At 41.5% G+C, this 26,840-nt stretch overlaps 1 protein-coding gene across 1 annotated transcript; it reads right to left on the bottom strand.

The window, feature by feature from the left end:
* Positions 1-541: 541 nt before the first annotated feature.
* On the bottom strand, positions 542-25,051 carry MYH4 (myosin heavy chain 4). Its single transcript, XM_047706091.1, has 38 exons — positions 24,833-25,051; positions 24,601-24,744; positions 24,071-24,227; positions 23,076-23,103; positions 22,869-22,983; positions 22,289-22,381; positions 22,070-22,133; positions 21,826-21,924; positions 21,597-21,700; positions 19,578-19,716; positions 18,887-19,005; positions 18,636-18,785; positions 18,353-18,523; positions 16,545-16,854; positions 15,676-15,746; positions 15,197-15,284; positions 14,990-15,107; positions 14,560-14,683; positions 14,333-14,469; positions 13,950-14,205; positions 12,500-12,742; positions 12,027-12,203; positions 11,656-11,801; positions 11,310-11,400; positions 10,835-11,224; positions 9,492-9,618; positions 8,919-9,037; positions 8,599-8,795; positions 6,683-6,866; positions 6,438-6,603; positions 6,211-6,335; positions 5,247-5,555; positions 4,295-4,498; positions 2,173-2,298; positions 1,911-2,081; positions 1,720-1,824; positions 1,520-1,615; positions 542-727 (listed from the first exon to the last, which is right to left on the bottom strand). Exons 1-38 carry the CDS (start codon positions 25,034-25,036, stop codon positions 575-577), a joined length of 5,820 nt encoding a protein of 1,939 aa, XP_047562047.1. The 5' UTR covers positions 25,037-25,051; the 3' UTR covers positions 542-574.
* Between the last annotated feature and the right edge of the window lie 1,789 nt (positions 25,052-26,840).

Here is a 26,840-nt window from a genome sequence, read left to right as displayed (position 1 = left end):
CAGGCCTTCCCTTCTGTCTCTGGCCTCATCTGAGGGCCTTGTTTGTGGGGCCTATGCTCAAACTACTTTGAAATTGCATGCTTCTTTTCTCAGAATGACCAGTTCCATTTCTCTTTCAGCAGGTAAGTGTCACTCATCTTCTAGGAAATGTTTGAATTGCTGTCTCTCCTGCTAGCTTGAGCTAGGCAGGGACGACTGTCATATCCCTGGTGCCCATTTCTGTACAGACACACAGTTGGTTCTCAATAGAATTGGTTGAATGGATTTCAGGGTGCACTAACCGCCTTCGTATTTTCTCAGAGAGCTGAATTTCACTTGCCTTCTGTTAACATTGGTTCACTGACCACACTCATTTTTGTCATCATCATCTGATTGCGCCATTAGGAGCTTCACAAGTGTTGAAAATGAATCAATTCTCATAGCACTACAGAACTTGTAATTAAGAGAGACATGTATTTTTAGATTGGAAAAATCTCTGCAGATTTTATTGCCTTGATGCTACAGTGACATGAGACAGTGACAAAGAACTTCACATTTTGCACATTTCTTTGGTCACCTTTCAGCATATAATGAATTACTCTTCACTTATGACTTTTGTGTGGACCTCCCGGCTCTTCACCCGCAGCTTGTTGACCTGGGACTCGGCAATGTCAGCCCTTTCCTCAGCCTCCTCCAGCTCGTGCTGGATCTTGCGAAACTTGGCAAGGTTGACATTGGATTGTTCCTCCTGAGAAAAAAAAAGTATTTCAGAGAATAAGAAAATTCGGCATTTTCTGATTCTCACTACCTTTGTTACTAGAAGCAGCTACTGGATTTACTTTGTAAATGAGAAAGCAAAGTTTCTGTTATTTGATCACGAACTTATTTGGGGCAAGGCATCCCACATTGTTGACTCTGAATGAGTGGGCTCATGAGGGACCCTGCTCGGTCTCTCTCACTTGAATCCCTTCCTGGCCAATTTAAGATGCTGCAGTGACGTCAGGGAGATCAGAGCTGCAGGAATCTGAATCTATGAGACAAACTTTAAAAAGTAGGCATGGTGATAGTATTGGGTGCAGAGAACCTTAAGGAAAGTTTCTGAATTAATAAGGTGAGAAAGGAGCCAAATGAAAAAGAAATATTCTGATGGATTTATTGTGAAGTCGTCTAAAAGTCATCTAACAGATTTATTGTGAAGTCATCTATCAGACTTCAGAGCCCTCCTTTGTGCAGCCCCTGTGAGCACTAGTGATGGCTAGGAGTGGTAGAGTGTTCTAGATAGGGAAGTGGGTTGTAACCAAAAGACATTTCTATACTAACATGTCTGGAAAATTGCTGAAAGAGGTCTCAGAAGAAATGCACTTAGATCTCTAAGGATCTGGTAATTACTGGTAAAATATTTTCATTCCAAATATTCATTTTCATACCTAATTTTATACTCTTTTGCCTTAAAGAAAGGCTCTTAAATTCTATAAACCTCAGGCTCAACAAAACCTGGACCTTTTCCTGAACTTTTCTCTTTCATTATGAAGCTACTCACAGCCTCTTCAGCTTGTCTCTTGTAAGCTTTAACTTTGGTTTGTAATTTGTCCACTAAGTCCTGCAGCCTGAGAACATTCTTGCGATCCTCCTCAGTCTGAAATGAAAGAGGTAGCAAATAGCGTTGTTGGTTTGAAAATGCCTCATTATTTTTATTTTCTTGAGAGCAGCAGATCTGAGAAATATGGAAAGGTGGGTCACCTGGTAAGTGAGTTCCTTCACTCTCCTCTCATGTTTGCGAAGACCCTTGATGGCCTCAACATTGCGCTTCTGTTCATTTTCAACCTCATTTTCAAGCTCCCTCACCTGGAAGAGAACAAAGGCTTTTAGCAGTTTGGCTGTAACTAGCTGTATGAGCAGGTTGGGAATTGAATGAAGTGATGGGGACCCACCCTGGCCTCCAGTTTCTGGATCTGCTTCTTCCCACCCTTCAGGGCCAGCTGCTCAGCCTCATCCAGACGGTGCTGCAGGTCCTTCACCGTCTGCTCCAAGTTCTTCTTCATGCGCTCCAGGTGGGCGCTGGTGTCCTGCTCCTTCTTCAGCTCCTCGGCCATCATGGCTGCCTGATGAGTAGTAAGACAAAACCAGTTGAGAGAGCTGAACGAGCACATCAGGATTCAGATTTGACCACCACCGTGCTGCCCTCTGCCTCACATCAGTGATGGCCTTCTTGGCCTTCTCCTCTGCATTACGGGCTTCCTGGACAATGTCCTCCATTTCTCCCTGGATCTGGGAAATGTCTGTCTCCAGCTTTTTCTTGGTGTTGATCAAGCTTGTGTTCTGTTTCAAATTAACAAAAAAAGAAAGGAAAGCACATTTAATTACATTCTATTTACATTGTCATTTTGACTAGTGTATACAGGCAAAAATTCTTGATCTAGGAAAAATTCAGAATAAATACCAAATCAGAAGTTGACTCTAAGTTATGCCTTCTTTTCTTTTTCTGAAGTTCTTCTGGGTAAAATGTGATTTTATTTTTTTTTAAAGATTTTTTAAAAATTTATTTATTTGACAGACAGAGATCACAAGCAGGCAGAGAGAGAAGAAGGGGAGCAGGCTTCCTGCCAAGCAGAGAGCCCGATGTGGGGCTCCATCCCAGGACCCTGAGATCACAACCTGAGCCGAAGGCAGAGTCTTAACCCACTAAGCCACCCAGGCGCCTAAAATGTGATTTTTGATACCAAGATGTTCGAATATTACCAGTGGCTGCTTATAAGCATGAAGCACAACCCTAACCCAAGAAAATATTTAAAGTGCGGTATCACCACACAGCTCATGGAAAATTTGTAGTTGTTCATTCATGTTTGGTTGGCTTTATATTTAAAGGGCATAAGTAGCATTGTTATAAAAAATGGACCAAGAATCTGTTATGTTTTGGAAAGCTGATAGTATTTGAAATATTTAATCGATTCAGCATACTAAAAATGAGTAAGAAAGATGTTCTGTTTTTCATATGAATTTAAAATTATTTGTAGTTTAACATTTCCATGATGGCTCTTTCCTTATAATCTTTAAAAAGTATGGCACGTGTGGCATGGAACACTGGGTGGGGTGCATGAACAATGACTTCTGGAACACTGAAAAGAAATTTAAAAATAAATAAAAAATTTAAAATGTATATAATAATACATGTTTATTATAAAAAAATAGACTATACAAATCAACAAAACAAGAGGTAAGGAATGCTTATTGTACTCTCCCTACTCAGAGATAACCATTGATAACACTTTGTTTATCCTCTTGGATGTTTCCTATGTATTTTTAACAAAAGAAAGAGATCATGTTTTATATACAATTTTTTAAAGATTTTATTTATTTATTTGACAGAGACAGAGCATGGGAAGGGAGGAGGTCAGAGGGAGAAGCAGACTCCCTACAGAGCTGGGAGCCCGATGCGGGACTCGATCCCAGGGCTCTGGGATCATGACCTGAGCCGACGGCAGTTGCTAATCAACTGAGACACACAGGCACCCCATATACTATTTTTAAGTTGTTCTTTTCATGTTTGTGAAATCTTTTCATGGCAATAAATGCATACTAAATGACTGCTTACTAGCCTTGTGAGGATAATATATTGCCATTTATTTGGCTCATCCTTTATAAACAACAGGGGCTGAGTAGCAGTAATGATGGCCTCTGTGAATTTGAACTGAAGAGTTTCTTTCATGTGGTTAGCTTCATGTGTATACAGGATACACAAGAATGACTTGGTGGCTTATCCTTTTTCCTCTGTTTTATTTCCTTATGTATTTGTAGCTTAGAGTTGCAAAGACAAGGTGGCCACTAATATCATATATATGGTTATTAGTAGATGGCCTTCTGTGCTTTTTTTTTTTTAAGATTTTATTTATTTATTTGGCACAGAGAGAGAGGGAGAACAAGCATAAGCTGGGGGAGCAGTGGGCAGGGGAGAAGCAGGCTCCCCACTGAGCAAGGAGCCCGATGTGGGGCTTGATCCCAGGACCCCGAGATCATGACCTGAGCCAAAAGTAGCCGCTTAACCGACTGAACCACCCAGGTGCCCCTGCCTTCTGTGGTTTTTAACAAAAGTTTCTAGAACTCTAAATTTTTTTCGAATCAACATGATGATCCCAGGCCATAAATACACCCGTGAACTGGTCAGGGCCAGTACGTCTTAGTAATACCCATTTTCCAGAACTTCAGAAGGGACCCTTGCCAAGGTTTCTTTATTCCTTCCTTTATAAACAAGCTCATCCGTTCATATACTCTTCATCGGCAGGGTGTGCATTTGCTCAACCAGAGTCCTGAACCTCACCTGGGTGTGCAAGAGTTGCACACGCTCACTGGCATCCAAAAGCTCTTGCTCTGCCACCTTCCTGCTCCTCTCAGTCTGCTCCAAGGTTGCCCGCAGCTCCTCGATCTCGGCCTGCAGCAGGTTGGCTCTGCGCTCCACCATGGCCAGCTGCTCTTTAAGGTCATCTTGGCCTCTGATGGCATCGTCCAAATGTAGCTGAGTGTCCTACACAGAAAGAGGCAAAGGCGCTTACTTGTGCTTCCATTAAAGTGAGTACAAATTGGGCCATGTACACACTTTGTTCTCAATAACTTAGAGTATGATTAAAGAGGGAAAATCTGCAAGTCCCTTTATTTTTTTTTAAGGTTTTTAAATTTATTTCACAGAGAGAGAGCACAAGTAGGGGGAGCAGCAGGCAGAAGGAAAGAGGGAGAAGCAGGCTCCCTGACGAGCAAGGAACCTGATGTGGGGCTCGATCCCAGGACTCTGGGATCGTGACTGGAGCTGAAGGCAGAGGCTTAACCCACTGGGCCACCCAGGAGCCCCTGCAAGTCTGTTTAATGACAAATTATTTGTAGCCTAGGGTAACAGGTCTACTCAAAAGAACAGGATGTTATATTTTAGAATAACCATGGCTAAAGTTACAAAATATTAGAGCAGGAAAGCATCCTCAGAGATGAGCTAGTCTAATGATGTTGTTTTATGTATATTAAACAAGTATAGAAATGTATATTTAAAAATATACATGTATATGTTTATATACATTATGCAGATGGAGTTCGTATAAATGATTTGTGGAGTGTCTTCTCTTCAGTTGACAAAGTGAACTTTGTCTTAGACTTTCCAGATGTAAGCTGTTCTTTAACTGTGTATGTGAAATTTTCATCTGATTACCATATTATTTAGATTTATGGCATATAAGTCACACAGTTACACCCAGACTGCGTGACACTGTGTGTTTATCCCAGTGTACCTTAAGTATTCCTTGTGTGTTTCTTAGATTCTTTATTGCCTCTGCAGCCTGGCGGTTGGCATGGTTCAGCTGGATTTCCATCTCATTGAGGTCTCCCTCCATCTTCTTCTTGAGCCTGATGGCATCATTCCTGCTCCTGATCTCCGCATCCAGGGTGCTCTGCATCGACTCCACAACCCTGATGTGGTTTCTCTTCAGCTGGTCGATTTCTTCATCTTTTTCAGCAATTTTCCGGTCAACCTCAGATTTCACCTGGTTTAACTCAAGCTGGATGTGAAGGATTTTGCCCTCTTCATGCTCAAGAGATCCCTTTAAAAAGGCAACATTTAGGTTACTCTTGGCTTGCAACCCTCACAGATCTTCCCTGCTATAATCGGAACCTGGCCCCTGTACTTGGAAGGCAGGGAGAAGACCAAAGAAAGAGGCGGGTCACTCCAGCTTGGTGGTGGGAGCTTTATAAGAGGAAGGGAACTTACGTGAGAGGCTCACCTTGGGTGGTGGGATCCCCAGATCCACCCACCAAATTTTAAAAGGTTACAAAGAGGCCTTCAATAGATTTAGTCACATATACCGTGTAGGTGTTCTCAACACCAAACCACTGTCTCAAGACTATGTCTTTTGAGAAGTCTCTGGGAGTGGAGAAGGCAGGTGGAACTCACATTCCTAGGATAGGGGGACATTCAGCCGTCCTGTCTTTCTGATGGTGATTTCCTCCTTGTTACCTAAAGAGCTGTTGTTTGTTTTGCACAGTATGATGGTTTCTTGAAGAAGGCATTAAGAAAACCAGAAACTTTCATGCATCTTAATTTAGCCTGTTTGTTCTGCATTCCCAAGACACAATTCAGTATTTCTCACTGAATTACATGAGTTATCCCCTGCAGCTCTGCAACATGGTCGTTGCTCTCAGTTGCTATGAATTTTTCAGTTTATTTATAATGCCTAAGTGAGCAAATGGAACGTGTACCTCGGCTTCCTCCAGAGCAGCCTGTAGCTCACTCTTCTCTTGATCTATTTGTTTCTTCACTTTCTCCAGTTCATGGATATGCTTTCCCCCTTCTGCAATCTGCTCCGTCAGGTCTGAAATCTCCTCTGTAGGTTAATAATAAAATACCACATTCAGTTGAGAAAAACGAAAACTTGAAAAGACGTCTACCTACCGTTTTTGAAGTAGAATGGTTAACAAAGACTCACGCTGTAAGTTCTTGTTCTCTCGCTTGAGGGTTTCAAGGTGATCCAGGGATTCCTCATAGGCATTCTTGACCTTGAACAGCTCATTGCTGAGCTCACGGGTCTCCTTCTGGGAGGCTTCAAGTTCAGCCTGAGTTTCCTCGTACTTTTGCTTCCACTCTGCCAGGACCTGGAAGTACATCAGAACTAAGCCTCTGTAATCAAGAATCAGGCCTCTTTCCCCCAGGCAGCTGGTCATCGTGGGCCACCTTGTCAAAGTTCCTCTGCTTCTTGTCCAGGGCGGCGCAGGCCGCGTTAGATCTCTCCACGTCCAGCATGAGGTCCTCCACTTCATTCTGGAGCCGCTGTTTCGTCTTCTCTAGAGAAGCACATTTGGAATTCACAGCCTCCACATGTTCCTCAGCATCCTGCAGACGCTGGGCCAGCTTCTTCCTGAAATGTTGGCCAGTGTGAGTGACCAGGAGCAGATTCAGAGATGCCACAGTGAACTTTATAAAGCTGCTGACTAGGAAAGCATATTTTCCCCAAGAGTCTTTGCTCCTCTGTCCACAAATTGTTAAGGTTTTCTAAAATGTCTTATCACTACCCATTTTGTCTCTGTAGTGTAGTTTTCCTTAGTGAATTCTTTTTTTTTTTTTTAAGATTTTATTTATTTATTTGACAGAGAGAAATCACAAGTAGGCAGAGAGGCAGGCAGAGAGAGAGGAGGAAGCAGGCTCCCTGCTGAGGAGAAAGCCCGATGTGGGGCTCAAACCCAGGACCTGGGATCATGACCTGAGCCGAAGGCAGCGGCCCAACCCACTGAGCCACCCAGGCGCCCTCCTTAGTGAATTCTTAATCTTTATGTCAGGGGTGGTTAAATATATCCATGAGACATTTTGTATGCTTGGTGGTGGTGTCGGCATGCATGAAAGAGACAAGAGAGAGAATGAATGAGCCTCTTTGATTATCCAGCTGTGGAAACCACCATCTTGTTCTTATAGACCAGTGAGCCAGCATGTCCACTGGAGAATGGGCCAGGGCTACAGCCCTCCCTGCATCAGCTGAGTGAGCCATGTGAGGACATGACCACTGTGAGCTGGAGGCCTGTCATCAAAGCATGCTGGCACTGGATAGTGGCGTTAAGCACTTTTTAACACGGTCCTCTTCATAAATGAATCTGTGGCCCAAAGTGGTGCATATGAGGTCATATGATTATGATTAGTCAATCACTGACTCTCTGGGTCTGATGCCCTAGATAGCAAATGTTATTCCAGAATTATATTTCCCAAATACCCTCCAAAGTTGTACTGTTTCCTTCACCAGCTCACACTTATCTGGAGTGTTACCTCTGCAAATGCTCACCAAACCCTTTCATTCTGTTTAATTCTAGCAACTGCTGAGATAAATGCAATTTAGAGAAGCTTCCTTCCCTGGGAACATAATGATTATTTCCCTTCCGTTTGTCACTCCCATGAGTTTTATTCCATAAGAAGCATGTGTAATTAAGTGAATCAGTTTATTGATACTGGTTGTTAGTTAAATGACAGAGTGTGATAGTCTCATTCTGGACTTGTAGATAGGGATAAACTGATTATGTTTAATTATAACATTCATAATAATGTACCAGATAGTCTCACTCTCTCCATTTTTCCTTATATTGAAGGAAATTAATTCTACTTAATCCATAAAGTATATGTTGATAATTTTTAATTCATTTTGGTGGAAAGAAATTTAAGATATTTTTGTAATAGACCAAAATGCAGGGAGAGCTGTGGTCTTGGCTCATTTTTCAGTGGATACATGACTGGTCTGTAAGGAGAAGATGGTATGGTGGTTTCCACCACTGTAAAATCAGATAGGCTGAAATTTTCCTCCTATCTTTTTTTTTTAAAGATTTTTAAAATTTGTTTTTTATTTGACAGGCAGAGATTACAAGTAGGCAGAGAGGCAGGCAGAGAGAGGAGGAAATAGACTCCCTCTGAGCAGAGAACCCAATGCAGGGCTCAATCCCAGGACCCCGGGATCACGACCTGAGCTGAAGGCAGAGGCCTTAACCCACTGAGCTACCCAGGCGCCCCTCCTCCTATCTTTATGCCTGAAATATTCTTTTTTTTTTTTTAAATTACTTTTCCTTCACTGCCTTTAAACTTTTCTTTCTGCGTCCATCATTAAGAGTCCATACTTGGCCTCCTCCAGTTCTTCTGTGCGCTGGATGGCATCCGTTTCATATTTGGTCCTCCACTGGGCGACCTCACTGTTGGCCTTGGACATTGCCCTTTGCAGCTCAGCCTTGGCCTCCTGTTCCTCCTCATACTGTTCCCGCAGCAGGTCACAGTCATGGCGGGCTGATTGTAGGGCGTGGGCCAAGGCGTTCTTGGCCTGGACCAACCAAAAATTGTGCATTGTACATTTATGTTCTGGTCACTGATACTCTGTAAGTGAAGTTCAATAGCATGTCACACTGCAAAGTTCAAGTGACTGAAAGTCTCAGAGAATTCTCACCTTAGACTCCTCTTCCAGCTGCCTCTTTAATTCCTCAATCTGTTGTGTAAATGCTTGTTTGCCTCTCGACAGCTGAGACACCAGGGCTTCTTTCTCCTCTAGCTGTCGTGAAATCTCACCTGTGAAAGACAAAACGTGAATGGTTTAGTTCTGAATGTGATAATATAACTCTCTTACTCCATGATGAAAAGAATAACTCAAAATTTTGATGTGGTTGAGAAGGTTATTTCTTGCTTTTGCAAAAATATGAGCTTTGATATTTTAGAATTTTCTTTTCCTTCCTTCCTTCCTTCCTTCCTTCCTTCCTTCTTACCTTCCTTCCTTCCCTCCTTCTTTTCAAGTAATGCCGAGGTAGCAAAAATCTCCTCAGCCCAGGAAGCTTAATTTTCTTCCATTATAGCTTATAAGCATCCTTTTTACTGTCTCTCAATAAAAAGAAGAAGGAATGACAAATGATGATAAATGGGCGTGTGTGGCTTAAGAAATGATGGGTGTTCAAGAGGTGTCCACAAGTGGAGGCTCACTTTTCTTTTTTTTTGGCTCTCTGCGTGCTGGCTGTGTGTGCCCACTGACCTGATTCTGTGTGTAAACGAGCCTTCTGGGCTGACAGCTCATTGATGAGGCGTTGCTGCTCCTCTTCCTTCGTTTTGACTTCACTAAGCTGGTCCTCCAGGGTGTGGCACATTTTCTCGAGGTTTCCCTATGGTGGAAAATAGAAAACAAGGAAAGATGATACATTTTTATTTGTAAGTCTGAATATGGACATAACTACTTGTGGGAAGGAGCTGAGTTGTATTTACTTCTCTAGCCACTCCAAAGCCCTGCACAGTGTCTTGGAAGTAGAGACACATAATTTGGGCTACATAAATAAATGGTTATGAAAACCAGATTATTGTCTTTGGAAAACATGAACATCATTTAAATTCTGCATCATGTGGAGTATGGTTTTTAGAGAATTCTTTTCTGAAATTACATTTTTTCATGGTTATAGTGACAAAAGATAACATGATTTCTACAAATCCAATAGGAAGACCAAAAGGATTCATTTCAATATAGTGATGCCTAGTAGGCATAACAGGAATAATTTTATTTTATTTATTTATTTTTTTAAGATTTTATTTATTTATTTGACAGAGATCACAGGTAGGCAGAGAGGCAGGCAGAGAGAGAGGAGGAAACAGGCTCCCTGCTGAACAGAAAGCCTCATACAGGACTCGATCCCAGAACCCTGAGATCATGACCTGAGCCGAAGGCAGAGGCTTTAACCCACTGAGCCACTCAGGCGCCCCAACAGGAATGATTTTAAAGTGAGATAACATTATAGCAGCAATGTCCACAATAGCCAGACTATGGAAGGAGCCCAGATGTCCATCGACAAATGAATAGGTAAAGATGATGTATACACAATGGAATACTACTCCTCCATCAATAAAATAGAAATCTTGCCATTTGCAGTAATGTGGATGGAACTAGAGGGTATTATGCTAGGTGAAATAAGTCAATCAGAAAAAGACAATTACCACATGATCTCACTCCTGTGTGGAATTTAATAAACAAAACAGGATCATAGGGGAAGGGACGGAAAAATAGAACGAGATGAAATCGGAGAGGGAGACAAACCGTAAGAGTCTCTTAATCATAGGAAGCAAACAGGGTTGCTGGAGGGGGAGGGATGGGGTAAGTGGTGACGGGTATGAAGGAGGGCACGTGATAGAATGAGCGTTGGATATTACATGCATCTGATGAATCACTGAACTCTACCTCTGAAACTGATAATACATTATATATTAATTGAACTTAAATTTAAAAAATAAAATGAGGTAACATTTAAGTTTGCACAGTTAGATCTATTCATCTGTAGACTCTAATTTTGAATCATTGCAAATAGTATGAAAAGGGAACAAGTTCACACAAACCTTGGCTTTGGAGACTGTCTCCATGTTACTGGCGAGGTCATCGATCTCCATCTTCATCTCGCTCTTCTCCTTCTCCAGCTTCTGCTTCACCCTCTGCAGGTTGTCTATCTGCTCCCCAAGCTCGGCCACGCTGTCCGCGTGCTTCTTCCTCAGAGTGGCCGCCGTGGCTTCGTGCTGCAGGGTGGCCTCCTCCAGGTCCCTGCGCATCTTCTGGAACTCGGCCTCGCGCTTCTTGTTCATCTCGATCTGGGCGGAAGTGGCCCCGCCGGCTTCCTCCAGGCGCTCGCTGATCTCCTCCAGTTCCCGGGAGAGGTCAGAGCGCTGCTTCTCTGCTTTGGCTCGGGAGGCCCGCTCTGCCTCGATCTCCTCCTCCAGCTCCTCGATGCGGGCCTGGGGGTGACACATCAACGTGAATGCCGACTCATGACAGTTTTGATTCCTGGAATGCACAGAAGAGGTGGGGGGTCTGACTCACCTGTAACTCCTTGATCTTCTTCTGTAGCTGCATCGCAAGGGCCTGCTCGTCTTCAATCTTGCTTTGCAGATTGCTCACTTCAAACTCTTTCCTGTTGGAGGAGCAACGCATAAGCTCTCCATCAGTTCTCTTACCAGTTTTCTTTCCCATGTACGGTGGAATGTCTTTATACTGCTGTGTTGAGAACGTGAGTAGTACATGTTTTTACAAGTCAATAACATACCATTTACATTAAATAAAAAAGTCAAATATGTTATTTTTTGGTTATGTACTCCGAAGTAATAATTTAGAGATCTTTAAAACATTTATTTCACCTGAATTGACAGATAACAAGCAGGTTACTCACTTTTTGAGTTTCTCGTCAAGTTGCTGCTTGTCATTTTCTACATCCATTGTGGATTCTTGGGCCAACTTTAGGTCTCCCTCCAGTTTCCTTTTGGCTCTTTCTAGCTCCATGCGGAGTTTCTTTTCTTGTTCTAGAGATCCTTCAAGCTAAATGTATACTGGATTTTATTTATTTCAGTTCTAAGGCATTGAGCCATATGTGACTAGCCATTAAAGGTACATAGGAGAATTTAAAAAAATACACCAAATAGCATGGAAATTTTAATTATTGTTTTCAAAGCCACAATGAAAGACTTATGAGCATTATTGACAGTTGCACGTCGTAACTGTTTATTTTATATTGAGAGGAAATACTGTGTTTTTCACACTTACATCATCCACTTGCTGTTCTAGCTTGGTTTTAGCCTTGGTCAGGGTGTTGACTTTGTCCTCTTCTGCCTGAAGATCATCCAGGGTCTGCTGGTGGGCCTCTTGGAGGGCCTTCTTCTCCTTGGTCAGCTTTGCGATGGTTTCGTCCAGACCTGCCATCTCTTCCGTGAGGTTTTTCACCTTAGATTTGAACAGATTATAGAAATGTTAATGACATCTGTCATCTTGGTGAAAAAGAAGCGTAGGACAGTGTGGGCCTGAGATGGAAAATGGAGATAAGAAGCGAAGCCAGGTCTACTTCACTGAAAAGTGTGGGGGATAAAAGGTAAGATAAATAGAAATGGTGAAGACTAAAGAGACATAAATATGACAGCAATTTCTTTCATATTCAGTAACTTTAGGATTAAACTTTTAATTAAAATACTTCAGTAACAAGCTAGCACTTATAAAGAGTCTAAAATGGATCATAATTGTACCTTGTTCTCTGTGGCGTGCTTCTCCTTTTCAACCTTGGCCAGCGTCAGCTCAAGGTCATCAATGTCTTTCTTGAGCTCTGAACACTCGTCCTCCAGTTTCCTCTTCTTGGCCGTCAGCTCAGCATTGATCTCCTCCTCATCCTCTGCCCTCTCAGTTAGCTCCTTGATCTTGGCCTCAAGCTGGATTTTGGTTTTAATCAGCTGGTCACATCTTTCCTCTGCATCAGCCAAGCCATCTGCTTCCTAATGGAAGAAATGAAACAATTTCATTTATCTAAGCTATCTCTGCAAACACACTAATTTATTAAAAGGTGGATGCTTCAGGGCACCTGGGTGGCTCAGTCATTAAGCATCTGCCTTCGGCTCAGGTCATGATCCTGGGGTCCTGGTATTGAGACCCGAATCGGGATCCCTGCTCAGTGGGAAGCCTGCTTCTCCCTCTTTCACTCCCCCTGCTTATGTTCCCTCTCTCATTGTTTCTCTCTGTCAAATAAATTTAAAATAAAATAAAAAATAAAAGGTGGTACTTCAGTGACTCAATTTGGTCAACACACTTGCCAACTTTTTAACAGTCTACTGTACAAAATGTTAGTAATTTTAATGTGCTAATTATAATAACAGATTTTCTTCAGCTATCCATGTGTGGAAGGTCAGATTAGGGAAGCTAGCCTTTTGGCAAAATCTGTACCTGTACTACTTTGGAAAAGTCGCTTATTAATTCTAGCACTCTGTTTCCTCACATTCGAAGGAGTTGGTTAATTTAGCTTTTTCCCTGACCTTGTAAGAAAAACATAACTTCTATTTATGCACACAAATATTAACTAAGGAAAGGACAGTCTCATCTAACAGAAGGATCTATAAAGGAAGGAAAATGTCCATAGACATCTTTTTTTTAAAGAATTTTATTTATTTGGGGTGCCTGGGTGGCTCAGTGGGTTAAAGCCTCTGCCTTCGGCTCAGGTCATGATCCCAGGGTCCTGGGATGGAGCCCCACATCGGGTTCTCTGCTCAGCAGGGAGTCTGTTTCCCTTCCTCTCTCTCTCTCTCTCTGCCTGCCTCTCTGCCTATTTGTGATCTCTGTCAAATAAATAAAAATAAAATCTTTAAAAAAAATTAAAAAAAAAAGAATTTTCCTGAGATCATGACCTGAGCCGAAGGCAGAGGCTTAACCCACTGAGCCACCCAGGCGCCCCCATAGACATCTTTATGACTGTGCTCACCAATGACCATGCCGCATATGAATGTGGATATGAACATACACAGAATAATTGGTGACTTTGCACCTATTGCTTTTTTAGGTCTGAGTCTTAGTGTTCTTGAATGACAATAATAGTGCATGTTTTAGTGGAAACCATTCATTCAGAAACCTTAAGCTAAAACCTTTTCATAGCCACTCTCACAAGGTCTGGAGGATAAGAAAGGGCTGAACTGTGCAGTGGATGACACTCACAGATTGAACTTGGAGCTGCAGGTCATTTTTCTCTTGCATCAGAGCTACCATCTTCTCTTCAAGCTCTTTCCTTTTCACTTCTGACTTCGCCAGTTCTTCCTTGGTCTTCTCAAACTCTTCCTTCATGTTGGCCATCTCTTTTTCTGTCTCTGCACTCTTGAGGAGCGGCTTGATCTTGAAGAACAGGTTCATCCAGGGCCAGTGCTTGACGTTCATGAAGGCGCGGACGTTGTACTGGATGCAGAAGATGGACTCTCTGTAGGAGACAACAAAGATGCAAATAAGGAACAATGTGGACAACGACCATCACTTAACAAAGTAATGACTATATCAGATTCAACCATGAAAATGTGGAGAATGGGGACTTGGACTTGTTCCCTCACCTCCTCTCCATCATCTTCTTGAATTCCACCCTCATCAGGTACCCTCTGCACACAGCTTGGATGCGTGTGATGAGTTGAGCCAGCTTTTCATCTCGCATCTCCTCTAGAGTTCCCAACAGGCCAGCTTTAAAGAAAACCTTGCCAAGGAACAAGCTAAATATGTTATTTCCACTCGTGAGAAAGTCCAAAGGTGATGAAATTATGGTAGAGATTTAGGTTGATGGTACCTTGGTATGACCGAATTTGTACTGGGTGTGGTCGATGTCAATAGACCCTAGGAGTTTCTCAGAAGCCTTCTTACTGTCAATAAACTGACCCTCTGGGATAGCACTTGCATTTAGAATCTTGTATCTATCAGAATACAAAGATAAAAAAACATGGTCTTCCTTTTTACTAGAACTGTTAGTAGCTATCATTGAAAAAACGATAGACTGAGTTTTAGAGAAAAAAAATTCCATTAAAACAATCCAGCAGTGCTTTAGGTGAACCTTGGGAAAATAGATGTAAAAAGTTACGATAATAATAAAGCAAGCCATCATTCTTCTATGATCACCTTTCAAATACATTTCAGTTTTCAAGGAAAAGTTAAAAGATGTTTGAACTGTGTGGGGATACTCCTCTAGGCTAGCACATTGAAAGGGGGGAGTAATGAGAAACCTCTGTTTGAAGTCTGCATAAAGGATCCTGCTTGGGAACCCCTTCCTGCAGATGCGGATCCCTTCCAGCACCCCGTTGCACCGCAGCTGGTGTAGGACAAGTTCATGCTCCATGGCCCCTGGGGGAGAAAAAAAGACATGTTTTCTATATGATAGTCTAATGAGAAGTCACATTGGAATCTTAACTTGGATATCATAAATGTCTTACCAGGAGTTTTAGTTTCATTGGGAATGAGACAGCGTACAAAGTGGGGGTGAGTGCTCCTCAAGTTGGTCATCAGCTTATTTAAATTCTCCTGCAAACCACATGAAAAGATTTGAAGTCATTTTTTTATTGCATGAGAGTCCCTGTCAATGATCTGTAGTGAATGTGCCCCATTTCCCGAATAAAGTAAATGTAACTGACTACAGGTGCTGCTTTTAAGAGAGAGTTTGATTTCATGTGAAATGTGCTCCACTCTAGATTTTTAGATTTGGAGTTTTAAGGGTAACTGGTTCATTTATTGTAAAGTTTGAACCCACATTATGGATTTTCTTCTTGTTAAATTTTTCCTAACACATTTTTCATTTTCCTTTGTACAACACTGCTTTTTTTTTTTTTTTAGTTTCGTCAAAGTTTTTTTTAAAGTTACAATAATTTAATTTTGTTACAGAAGTAGTCTTTTGGCATTCAAGAATATACTGTACCCTGAAAAGGGCTGACACTGTCTGGAAAGAAGAACCCTTCTTCTTGGCACCTTTTTTCCCACTGCCACTTTCTGAAAAATAAAATAGAAAAAATTAAAACTATTTGCAGCAACTTTAGAAGCACTATCCACAGGTATGAGGACTGTCAAAATTCCTTCTGAAATTTAAGTTTGCACTTGTTCACTTGTATCATTCCTGTATTTTCTTTCTGTATCTTTCTGCCGACTATAGATTAGGAAAATAGAAGCACTGGGTCACATTATAGGTATTCAGGAAAACAATGACAGTAAAAGAACTGGATGAAAAGGGTAGATGTTGGGGAGGGATGGCACTCCTCTCCTCCAAACCAGCAAAGTATGTCCCCTGAAAGAAGTACCCAGGAGACAGAGTAGTACTGTCCCCTTAGTGCACACGGTCCCAGAGAACCTAGTTGCATGCTTGCTATCAGGTCAGTGGGCCTCTACCAAGCTGCAGGAGAGTCCTGCTTTCTATTTGCTTGTGCTTCTATACTGTTATGTGCACATTGGGTCTTAGGGGATTTAGGAGAACAGAACTTCCAATTCCTCAAGCACTAGTGCCTTGACAAAGGATTTGCTTATCTCCAGATTAGCTGGATCCTCAAAGGAACCAATACTACTAAAATAGTAGAAATGAGCTCTTTGATCTCGAGCAAGTCACTTAACCTCTGAATCTGTGTTTCCTCATTGGTGAAATGAGGCCATGGACAAAAGGATCCATAGTGTCAGCTTCAGCTCTGAAAGCTTATAATCATAAGACTGTAGCATACTAATTAAATACACTTCCTTTCATTAAGTCTATATTGGCCAGTATTTTAACTCTGGGAACATACTAATGATATTAAGAATGACCTGCTTCAGCACTTTGTCCCCCAGCAAAGAGGAAAGCCAGAGTCTTCATGCCAGACTTCTGGTACAGCCCGACCACAGTCTCGTTCAGGGGGTCCTTGTTCTTATCCAGCCAGCCGGCGATGTTGTAGTCCACGGTGCCGGCGTAGTGGACCAGAGAGAAGTGGGCCTCGGCCTTGCCTTTGGCAGGCTTGGGCTTCTGGAAGTTGTTGGATTTCCCCAGGTGCTGCTCATAGAGCTTGTTCTTGAAGGACGTGTCTGTGGCCTTGGGGAACATGCACTCCTCTTCCAGGATGGAGAAGATGCCCATGGGCTGACAGTAGGAAAAAAGAGATGATAATAATGAGTTCCTCAAAAAAATATGCTCCGATAGTTTATGTACCTAGTGGAAACCTGAAAATGTTCCAGAAGAATGGATGATAAGATACTGAATAAGCACGATCTTTATTATCTCTGCTACTGAAATGTGAAACAGTCATGTACCATGGACATATGGGAAATATGTTTGCTAGAAAGACTCAGTTAAAAAAAAAAAAAGAAGCCCATCTGTACCATTTGGCCAACTTTATGTTCAGAGTATAAAATTAAATTCCAAAACTACCATTTCAGAGCTGAATTCTTTATCCTGTAAACGTATAAATCTAAATACTTTCTTACTTCCTGACAATGTAGCTTCCTCACCTCAAATCTAGACATGACAAAAGTATGAAGAGAAAAATTATGGATAATGATTAAAAATTATCCATCCCCAGGATGAAAGAGTTTCTCGTGTTGTGTCATTAGAACTCTTTGTACTCTGAGCCGTTTTCCCCCCATGGTGGAGTTAAGTGATGATAATTTGGTTTTGCTTTGTAAGCAGATTGCCTCCTTTCAATTGCAAGTTTGATAGGAAAGACTGATAGAAAATCCAACGTTGATGATTTTGCTTCAGTCACAAATTGTCTCAAAACTATTTCGATGTTCCAGGAACTGAGTGCCATGTCGTTTTCATGAATAGCAGAGATAGTATGTTACCAAATTAAAATTATTTTCTTCAGATTGGGTAGACCTAGTCTGATGTGATACTCTCATCTTTCTTATTTTTATGAATTTTGGCACGAGTGTCTGCAGTTTCCATAGAAGGCAGTTGTGTTTGCTTTTCCTTTCCCCCTGCTTAGGGTAGTGTTCATCTATAACCATATACTTTATTGGTATTCACAGTTACAGGATGAGTTCCCAATATGCATTTGAAAATCTTTAATGATTGCTTGATGAATTTTAACATATTCAACACTAACAGAATTATTGCCCCACTTCCTTGATAAAGGAGAATTCAGGGTTCGTTTTCCAGGGAAGATTGTAGAGAGGTCTGGTATTTATTCAGTAGTTATCAGAGTCTTAATGCCTGCAACAACTGAAGAGCTACCCTTCCAGCCTGGAAGACATCTTGAAACATTCTGCCTTGATCTCCACGAAGGATGATCCGTGCATGACACACCACATTGGAATCGCCAGGATCAATGGCAGTGCTCAGAGGACTAGCTGCTGTTTCATTCCTTACTTCTGTGCACATGAAGGAGAGTGAAATTCTAAGAGGGAGAAACGTGCATCCCTGTGTCTGTGTATGCGTTTGTAAGCACTGCAGACATTTTTCTATGAGAAGCTATTCTGGAGTACCAACACATCACTTGTGACACACCAGACAACTGATCAGATCATGAGTCTGTCATCAAACACCACTGCTTGTTCTCTGAGAACTGGGATTGCAATTAAGCATATGAAGGCGGACAATTTGTGTTTCATGTCCTGAAGGCTTGAAAAGTCAAACAGACCTTCTCGATGAGCTCGATGCAGGCAGCCAGGTCCATCCCAAAGTCAATGAACTCCCACTCGATGCCCTCCTTCTTGTACTCCTCCTGCTCCAGCACAAACATGTGGTGGTTGAAGAATTGTTGCAGCTTCTCGTTGGTGAAGTTGATGCACAGCTGCTCCAGGCTGTTGAACTGGGTGTTACAAAGAGCAAGAGTTGGAGTGAGTCTGGAAAATCCAGTGGGGACTCCGCAGAAAAGACACAAAGTGGAAGGGCCTTAAGAGGCATTTATTCAAACAACTCACGTCAAAGATCTCAAAGCCGGCAATGTCCAAGACCCCGATGAAGTATTGCCTGGGCTGCTTGGTGTCCAGCTGCTGGTTGATGCGGGTGACCATCCACAGGAACATCTTCTCGTAGACAGACTTGGCCAGAGCGCCCACCGAGTTGTACACCTTCAAGAACAGTGGTAGTTTGGCTTTTCGAATTGAACACAGTGATGGAGCCTTAGGTCTCCTGTGGCTCAAACAAATCTTAGGAGTTAAGTCATGCTTACCTGCTGCACAGTCTGGCCTTTGGTGACGTACTCGTTGCCAACCTTGACCCTGGGGTAGCAGAGGGCTTTGAGCAGATCAGCAGAGTTCAGGCTCTGGAGATAGGCTGCCTTGTCAGCAACTGCATGAACGAGATGAGAACAGTGAAACTGACCATAGCGTACATAATTTAAGGTGGGAAGGGTAATGACAAAGAAAAAGTTTTGCTTGAAAAGGAATATGTGTAAATGTGACGAAACCATTTGTCACACTAATTTTAGTCCTTTTTTTTTTTTGAGAGGATAATTTGGAACTTAGGGAATCAATGCTCTGTATGATGCTTAAAATATAGCTAAAGTAGACCACAGATAAAAATAATTTGAGAAAGTCTAACCTAGAGGAGGAGTGATAGGAAAATTCTGATCTGTTTTTTTTTTTTTTTCTGACAGCGCATGTGGGCATGTAAATTATTGACTGGAATAAAAAAGGTCTTAATCAGATCGTAAATACTAGCTTACAGTAAGTCAATGAAAATTGGAATGGGCAGAAATTACACCCCCACAAATCTTCACAGTCATTTAAAATATGCAGTGTGTCATTTCTGTCCTCTAATACTTCTCCCTACCATCAGATAGGTCAAGAAAGTGAAAGCTTGGCCCCTGACTTGAGGACCTGATGGTGTCAGTTCAGTCAGCTGAAAGATGGGAGCGGTACCTTCAGTGCCGTCGGGCTCGGCCTGCTCCTCCCGCTGCTTCTGCTTGAACTTCATGTTCCCGTAATGCATCACGGCGCCTGTGAGCTTGTAGATGGCCACCTTTTCATCAGTGCTGAAACCTAGGATGTCCACAGCACTCTGTGGAAAGATTTGAATTTAAATACGCTTCCACTCATCACCATGGCAGATACCCTCAGGACACTGGGCCCTCCCTCCTCTGCCTTCTTATGATATCTTGACTAACACTTTGGTGTTTTCAAAAGGTCCTGTTCTTCAGCTCTTTATTCCACAAAGCATCATCAGTAAGTATGCGTCGGTTTCCCATTGAGTCCTGTGGGCAGTGAAGATCTTATGTGACCTGTCCACACTCACCCAAGACTCAGAGCCTTGGCTTTGGATGGCAAGGTTGACACTCTTCCTATTTCTCCACATTAGCCGGGCCTTGCTCCACAGGTTTCTTATCTCATGGGTTTCCTTTGCTTCACAAATCTGTTTGCCCCTTTTCCTCCTATGTTGTCCAAACCTAATCCTAGCCTGCCTCCCCGAATGTGATGGATGCCGTTGGAAAGAGTCAGAGAGGAAGAGCAGCGGCGCTTGAGTTCTTCCCTCTCTGCTATCAGGTCACAGCTCAGCAGGCCATGAGATGCCTGGCAGTGAACTTCACCTGATCGTTACTCATGCAGGGAAGAGACATTTGTGAAAAGAACTTCTTTTATTGAAATTATTGTTGTGTATTTTTTCTCTACTAGATTTTGATCACTTTCTTAGTTGCCCATGCTAGGCTTTGCAAAAGCTCATGCAGTGGAGGCAGACATCAGACAAGGCAGGGGGAGTTTACCTATGTAACTTTCTCTAGATTATTTACCCTCAGTTCAGCTCACGGACTCAAGCTATTTAAAATGCTCAGAGATTAATAAAGTCTGGGAACAAGATTATGATGCTTTTTTTTTTTTTACCTCCAATACTAGGGGTTATTTCTCAGCTCCCTAACTCTTTTGGACTTATCAATAATAATGAGGTAAAGCTGGTAAAAGCTGATATTTATGAGATGAAGTCACACAAATAGTTTATAGACTTTTTGAAAATAGTGTTTGAAAAGAAGAAGTGTTTTTGTAAGCAGCTCTTAATCCTATATTGGGAATGTTAGGATATTCCCACTGGTATTAAATTCAAGAATAATCAAAGATGGTTGACTATTCATTGAAGGGGTGGGGGGTGGGAGGTTGGGGGCACCAGGTGGTGGGTATTGTAGAGGGCACGGATTGCATGGAGCACTGGGTGTGGTGCAAAAATAATGAATACTGTTATGCTGAAAAAATAAAAAAAAAAAAAAAAAAGAAAGAAAGAAACACTAAAAAAATGATGGTTGACTATTCAGAAATGGAAAAGAAAACTTGAAATATGTATAAAGTATATGTATAAAGAAAATAAGCCAAAGAGTAATGATCCTCTAAAAAAAAAATCCATAGTTCCAAAAATAAAAGTAAAGGTTCATGGAGGCCAAAAAGAGAATTTTTGAGGTTAAAGAATCAATTTCTTCAAACACTGCAGGCATGGGGGAGGGGGATACTATTAGCCCCGGAGTGACATTTGAAACAAAATTTGTGCTTACATCTGACTATAGAGGAACTGTGCAAATCATCATGTTCTGCTGTAAAAATCTTAAAGTATCATATGTCTTTTTTTCCCAGGTTATTGGATATAGGGTCTGACAAAAAATAAGAGAAACATCACTATTGGGGTACAAAAATTGATTCAGAGGGCCTGTGAGGGGAAAAAAAAAAGAGCCAACTAGCCAAGGAATGCCCAAGACTTAAGATTTATTACAGACATTTTGAGCTTCCTAGGGTGGAAAGTGGGCATTGAAATACCCTGTAATTTTATTCCAAGAGTAAGGAAGCCTGAAAAGCAATATTGTGTATTTACTGTCTTTCTGCTAATGCTGTTGACTCCATAGAGGGGAGTGTTGTATAGTGCAAAATGAATTTACTTCTTCCTGTTCTGTACCTGTTACTTACATCTGTGGCTAGAAGCTCTTCCTGGTCATCAATGCTGGGCACTGTAATTTCACCTTGACTGACAAAAGCAAAGTCATATGGGTTGGTGGTGATCAGAAGCATTTCTGTACACATGAAAAAGAACAAGTATAGACAGAATTACTTTGGTCATCAAAAACACTTTAGAGGGACTTTCAGAAAAAGAGGCTTTTGTTCTTCCTTGGTAGAAAAAATCATGGATACTTCTTACCAATAAGTTCTGGTTTCTTGTTGGACATGATTTGATAAAATATGTGGTAGCTTCTTTCAGCCTTTAGCTGGAAAGTAACACGGGACTTCTCCAGGAGATCTAGAAAGTCAGATTGAGCACACTTAAAAGAAAAGGCCACAATGGAAAATTAAGCATTTGAGAAGTTGACACAACATAGATATCACTATTTTCACTATATAACCCCCCCCAAAATATTTTTAATCACTAGTGTTCATTAACTTACATGTTTCAATATCTGCGGAAGCCAGTTTGCCTGTTGCACCAAAATGGATCCTGATAAATTTACCCTTAAAAAGGCAAAGGAAGACTTCTTTTTACATACTCAAAGGCAGACAAATATTTTCTTCAGTTATGGACTAGGTGGATGGGAAAGATGCTGATACCACAGGCACAGAAACGTCTGTGCTGGTCCTCACCAGAAAAGGAGGACCAGAAGACTTACAAAGCGAGAGGAGTTGTCATTCCTCACGGTCTTGGCGTTGCCAAAGGCCTCCAGTAGGGGGTTGGCACTGATGATTTGATCTTCAAGGGTCCCCTTAAGAGAAATGAGTAAGACAGATAAGGAGACCCTGGAAAAGTGAGATAACTTTCTATCAGCTTCCTCCCCTGCACCCTTCCCCTTCACAATATTCTGTAACTTTGAGGTAAGGCTGGTTGGCTTTCTCTTTCTTCGTTTCTTTCTTAACACATTTCTTTTTTTAAATTTAAGATTTTTTACTTGAGAAAGAAGGAGTTTTTGAGTAGGGGTTTCTAAAGTGAGTAGAAGGAAGACAAACAGAAGGAAGGGTGACATGGCCTTGAGTTCTGTATTGCTCAGGCTCATTTTTTTCCCCTCGTAATAAATGGTTTGGAGAACTTCTGTCTGTTGCATCTCATAGGCAACACATCTTATCCTCACAGCCCAAGAGTTATCTTCTAAATTTTGACATCACTTGCAGTTGGTTGCTATGGCTCTGAAGTACCTTGGTCAAATTTTTAGAAGCTTAGGATTTCTTCTGTCCTGGGATGAATATCATACCCACCTGCATTTTGCCAGGAGTAGATTCCTCTTTTTTCTTCTCTCCAGTAATTGCAATTGTTGCAAAGTACTGGATGACACGCTTGGTGTTCACAGTCTTCCCTGCACCAGATTCTCCACTGTCGAGTCCACACAGAGGAAAAGTCAGAATCTAAGTAACCACTACAGTGATCAAAAATTCAGCAGAAAGAAAGGCATGAAATCTACATACGTAATCAGGATTGACTGGTTCTCACGATCTGTGAGAGAAATCGGAGATAATGTTGAAAAATATACCTAGCACATATATTTTATAAACTCAGAGTTGTCTTTTAAAGCTCCTCCCCCCCACACAAACTATATCTATTGTTAGTTTGATTTTTTACAATTTTCTTTTTAAAATAAGTGGCAAAAGATGTGCTAATTAGTCCATGTGTTATACTCCTGTTACCTTTAGTGTGATAGAATATGTAATGAATGCACTATTTCACTGTACTACCCGTGGGAATGACTTACCAATATCAGATGAATACTAGTTCCATGTTCCATTTTGTCACTTGGTTCATAGTTTAAAATCATGTTATTAGTGTCCGATCCAAAGTTTTGTGTAGTAATTGGGATAACTTGTACTGTAAGCTTTCAAAACTTTCTTTTTAGGAGAGGTGATATATTAGCTATAATTAAAATACATAGTTCATTCCTAAATTTGGATTAATTTTGATCTGGAATTAACATTAGTTTGGGTTGTAGTATAGAACTCTAAGCAAAATTCTCTCTGCTTTTGAAACTGATCCATTTTACTCTTTTTTTTTTTTAAAGATTTTATTTATTTTAGAGAATGAGCATGCATGGTGGGGGGTGGGAGGATCAGAAGGGGAGGGAGTGGGGAGAGGAAAAAATCTCTAGAAGACCCCACTGGGTGTAGAGCCTGACTCAGGGTTTGATCCCAAGACCCTGAGATCACAATCTGAGTCAAAACCAAGAGTCAGACACCCAACAGACTGAGCCATGCAGGTGCCCCGGTCCCTCTTATTTTAAATATATTTCCCTAATTTTATTATATTACACTATTAATCATATTAGAATACTATCATTATACTGTTATTATTACTATTATGTTTGTGCTGAGCATTTTATTCTCCAGGCCCTGCCTCTGTGTCTTCTGTGTTATCACTCTACATGTACTTTATGAATAGCTCTGCAGACTGTAATTATGGACTCACTGACCCGTCAGCATGAACTGGTAGGCGTTGTCGGAGATGGAGAAGATGTGGGGCGGGGCCTCCTGGCGCTTCTTGCCTCGGTAGGCGGCCACCACCTCGGGGTTGTACACCGGCAGCCACTTGTAGGGGTTCACGGTGACACAGAAGAGGCCCGAGTAGGTCTGTGGGAAATGACAAGGTTGCTTTGTCTGCAGTCACCTCATTAATCTGCCTTGGAAATACTGCTTTATGTGCCAAGTGAGAAGGACCCAAGCACCGTGTCCGTTCTCCTAGGGTTTAGGACTCTCATTCCCTGGCTGCCTCCCACCCCCAGGAGCTCTACACAGTACGCTTACTTCTGCTTGCACATGGATTCTGCACTAAGCACATGGCTTTCTGCTGCACAGTGTCAAGTACATCAGAATTCACAATACTAACCCAATGATTAGTCTTGAAATTGTAGTAGCCAAATTGGAAAGTAGTCTTGAATTGGTTTTGGCTAACAGTTCATGGACTTAAGTTAGTGAAAAGTAAAAAGAAAAAAGGGACGCTCACGTAGATCATCCAGGCTGCATAACGTTCTTTGAGGTTGTACAGCACGGCAGGCTCGTGCAGGTGGGTCATCATGGCCATGTCCTCAATCTTGTCGTATTTGGGAGGGTTCATGGAGAAGACTTGATCTTCCTTAACTGTGACAGTCTGTTAAGAAAAGAAGGAGCTGGTGCATGTCAAACTAAGTAGCAGAAAGGATCAGTTATGTCTTACTAACCCGCTTTGTGTTACTTACAGTCCCTGTATCGGTCTTCACGGTCACCTTCCCCCCTTCCCTGCTCTGCACCATACTTTTCACATAGGACTCCTTAGTGTCCACCACAAAGACAGAATTCTTGGCATCAAAGGGCCTATTCTGGGCCTCAATGCGCTCCTTTTCAGACTTTCGGAGGTATGGAGCTGCCTCCCCAAAAACGGCCATCTCAGCGTCGGAGCTCATGGCTGGGGCTTATTGGCGGCAGCACAGCACCGGGGTACCTGGAGGACAGAGACAGAGCAGGACAGTGACCCAAGGTGAGGGTGGACGGTGTCCTGTTGATTTCACACTCCTGTGCCTCATTGGCCTGGCCCGTTTCCTCAGCCCTGCCTGTAGGGATCACACCTATGTCTTGTGCAAAGGTGCTAAGAGATCGGATCAAGGATTTCAAAGCCTTATATTGGGAACTTAATTCTTGTGATGTTGTAAGGCTCTGTTCCATCCTCTGTGTTGTGAGCCTTTGTAGATGAGTATGAAGGGGTTTGAGTTGCAGTCATCAGCGTTCGGGATGCCCAAGTGTGCTTAGAATCTTTTCTTTTTCTCCTTGCTTTGCTTTTTCTTTTTCTACTCCCCCTTCCCACTTTTTTTTTTTTGACATTCCAGTGATATAAAAAAATACAAAATAACTGTTTATAATGGCTTTAAAACCTGAACCTATTTTAAAAACTCAGATATTTAGTAAAATTTTTCTCCTGGCCCCAGTTTTTAAAATCACATGGATAAATTGGATGCAAGTATTATTAAAATTGGATGGATGAAAGGTACCTTTGTTTATTCAGGATGCAGTCCAGATTGAAAACACTTAATAAGCACAAATAAACCCCTAGTTTAGGCGTAAATTGTTTATGTATCACATAGTAAAGGAAAAAGTAAATGCAACAAAAGTTGAAAATCTAACAAATGATTTGTCCTAAGTCAAAATTAAGTCTCATTTATTCTCAAATTGTATGCAAGTAGTAGTATCAAAACAAAAGATAACTTTAAATGGTTCCTGGAGAAAAACATTTGGATGAAAAACATAAAATATCATAGTGTTTATATATTTTTAGTTTATAATAATTTGTTTTTAGTTGGATTTCAGGATAATGGTTGTTTTTACCTGGTTTGTATGATTTCAGATCTTTCTCTCTCTCTCTCTTTCTTCCTCCTTTTAAAAAAAAGTACCAGTTCTCTAAATATCTCTTCTGAAGTTAGTAGCCAGTATAAAATTTCAAGCCAAAATGAACTTTAACATTTTTTCCCACTGACACATGAATTACGAGATGGCAGAGAATTTCTCTGATGGCAAGGACAAGACGAGTGACCAGTGACAGAAGCTGACTTCTGTGGAGGGAAGGGGCCTGGATTGCATTAAACTTCCCCTTGATTGTTAGATATGGAATTTGATACATATTTTGTCTCTAAAATCAAACTAATTCATTCCTATGAAAACCTCTTGATGATACAGTGCAATTTAGAAATACTTCCAGGGGACAGATATTGAATATTTAACCTTAGGGTTTTTTCTTCAAAAGAAAAATCTTATCCTGTTAATGTTATTTTTTGTTTCTCTGTTTTTACACAAGGTCATTTTGCATTAACAACACACTACTGTGGAGAGATTATTGTAATACAGTGCATTCACCAAACACAGAAAGGATGCCCTCCTTCCCCCCTTATCTGAGATCATTGGTTTCCCTAGCTGTGGGTCACAAGCCCCCAGGGATTCGCAGGGTTGTTGCAGGGGTTCCCGAATCTACTTGCTTCAAGTTTAAGCAAGTGAACAGTATGTTTTCTGTTACGAAGTCTAAATCACTATAGCTTCTTATTAAATATAAACTAATTAAGAATTTATCAAAAGTGTAGCAGGTTTTCATCATTATGTGCATTTTTAACAGAATACTTAAAGTATAAGTCCCAACATATGGAGATGGGGAGGAGGTCTGTTGAAGGTTTTGATTGTATGGAGGAGTAGTCAGAAGCCATGGTCTGAGGCTGTAGATGCAAG

This window comes from Lutra lutra, chromosome 16 (assembly GCF_902655055.1).
Source record: "Lutra lutra chromosome 16, mLutLut1.2, whole genome shotgun sequence".
NCBI lineage: Eukaryota > Metazoa > Chordata > Mammalia > Carnivora > Mustelidae > Lutra > Lutra lutra.
The sequence above is the reverse complement of the archived record's forward strand: the minus strand, read 5'-3'. Positions and strand labels throughout refer to the sequence as shown.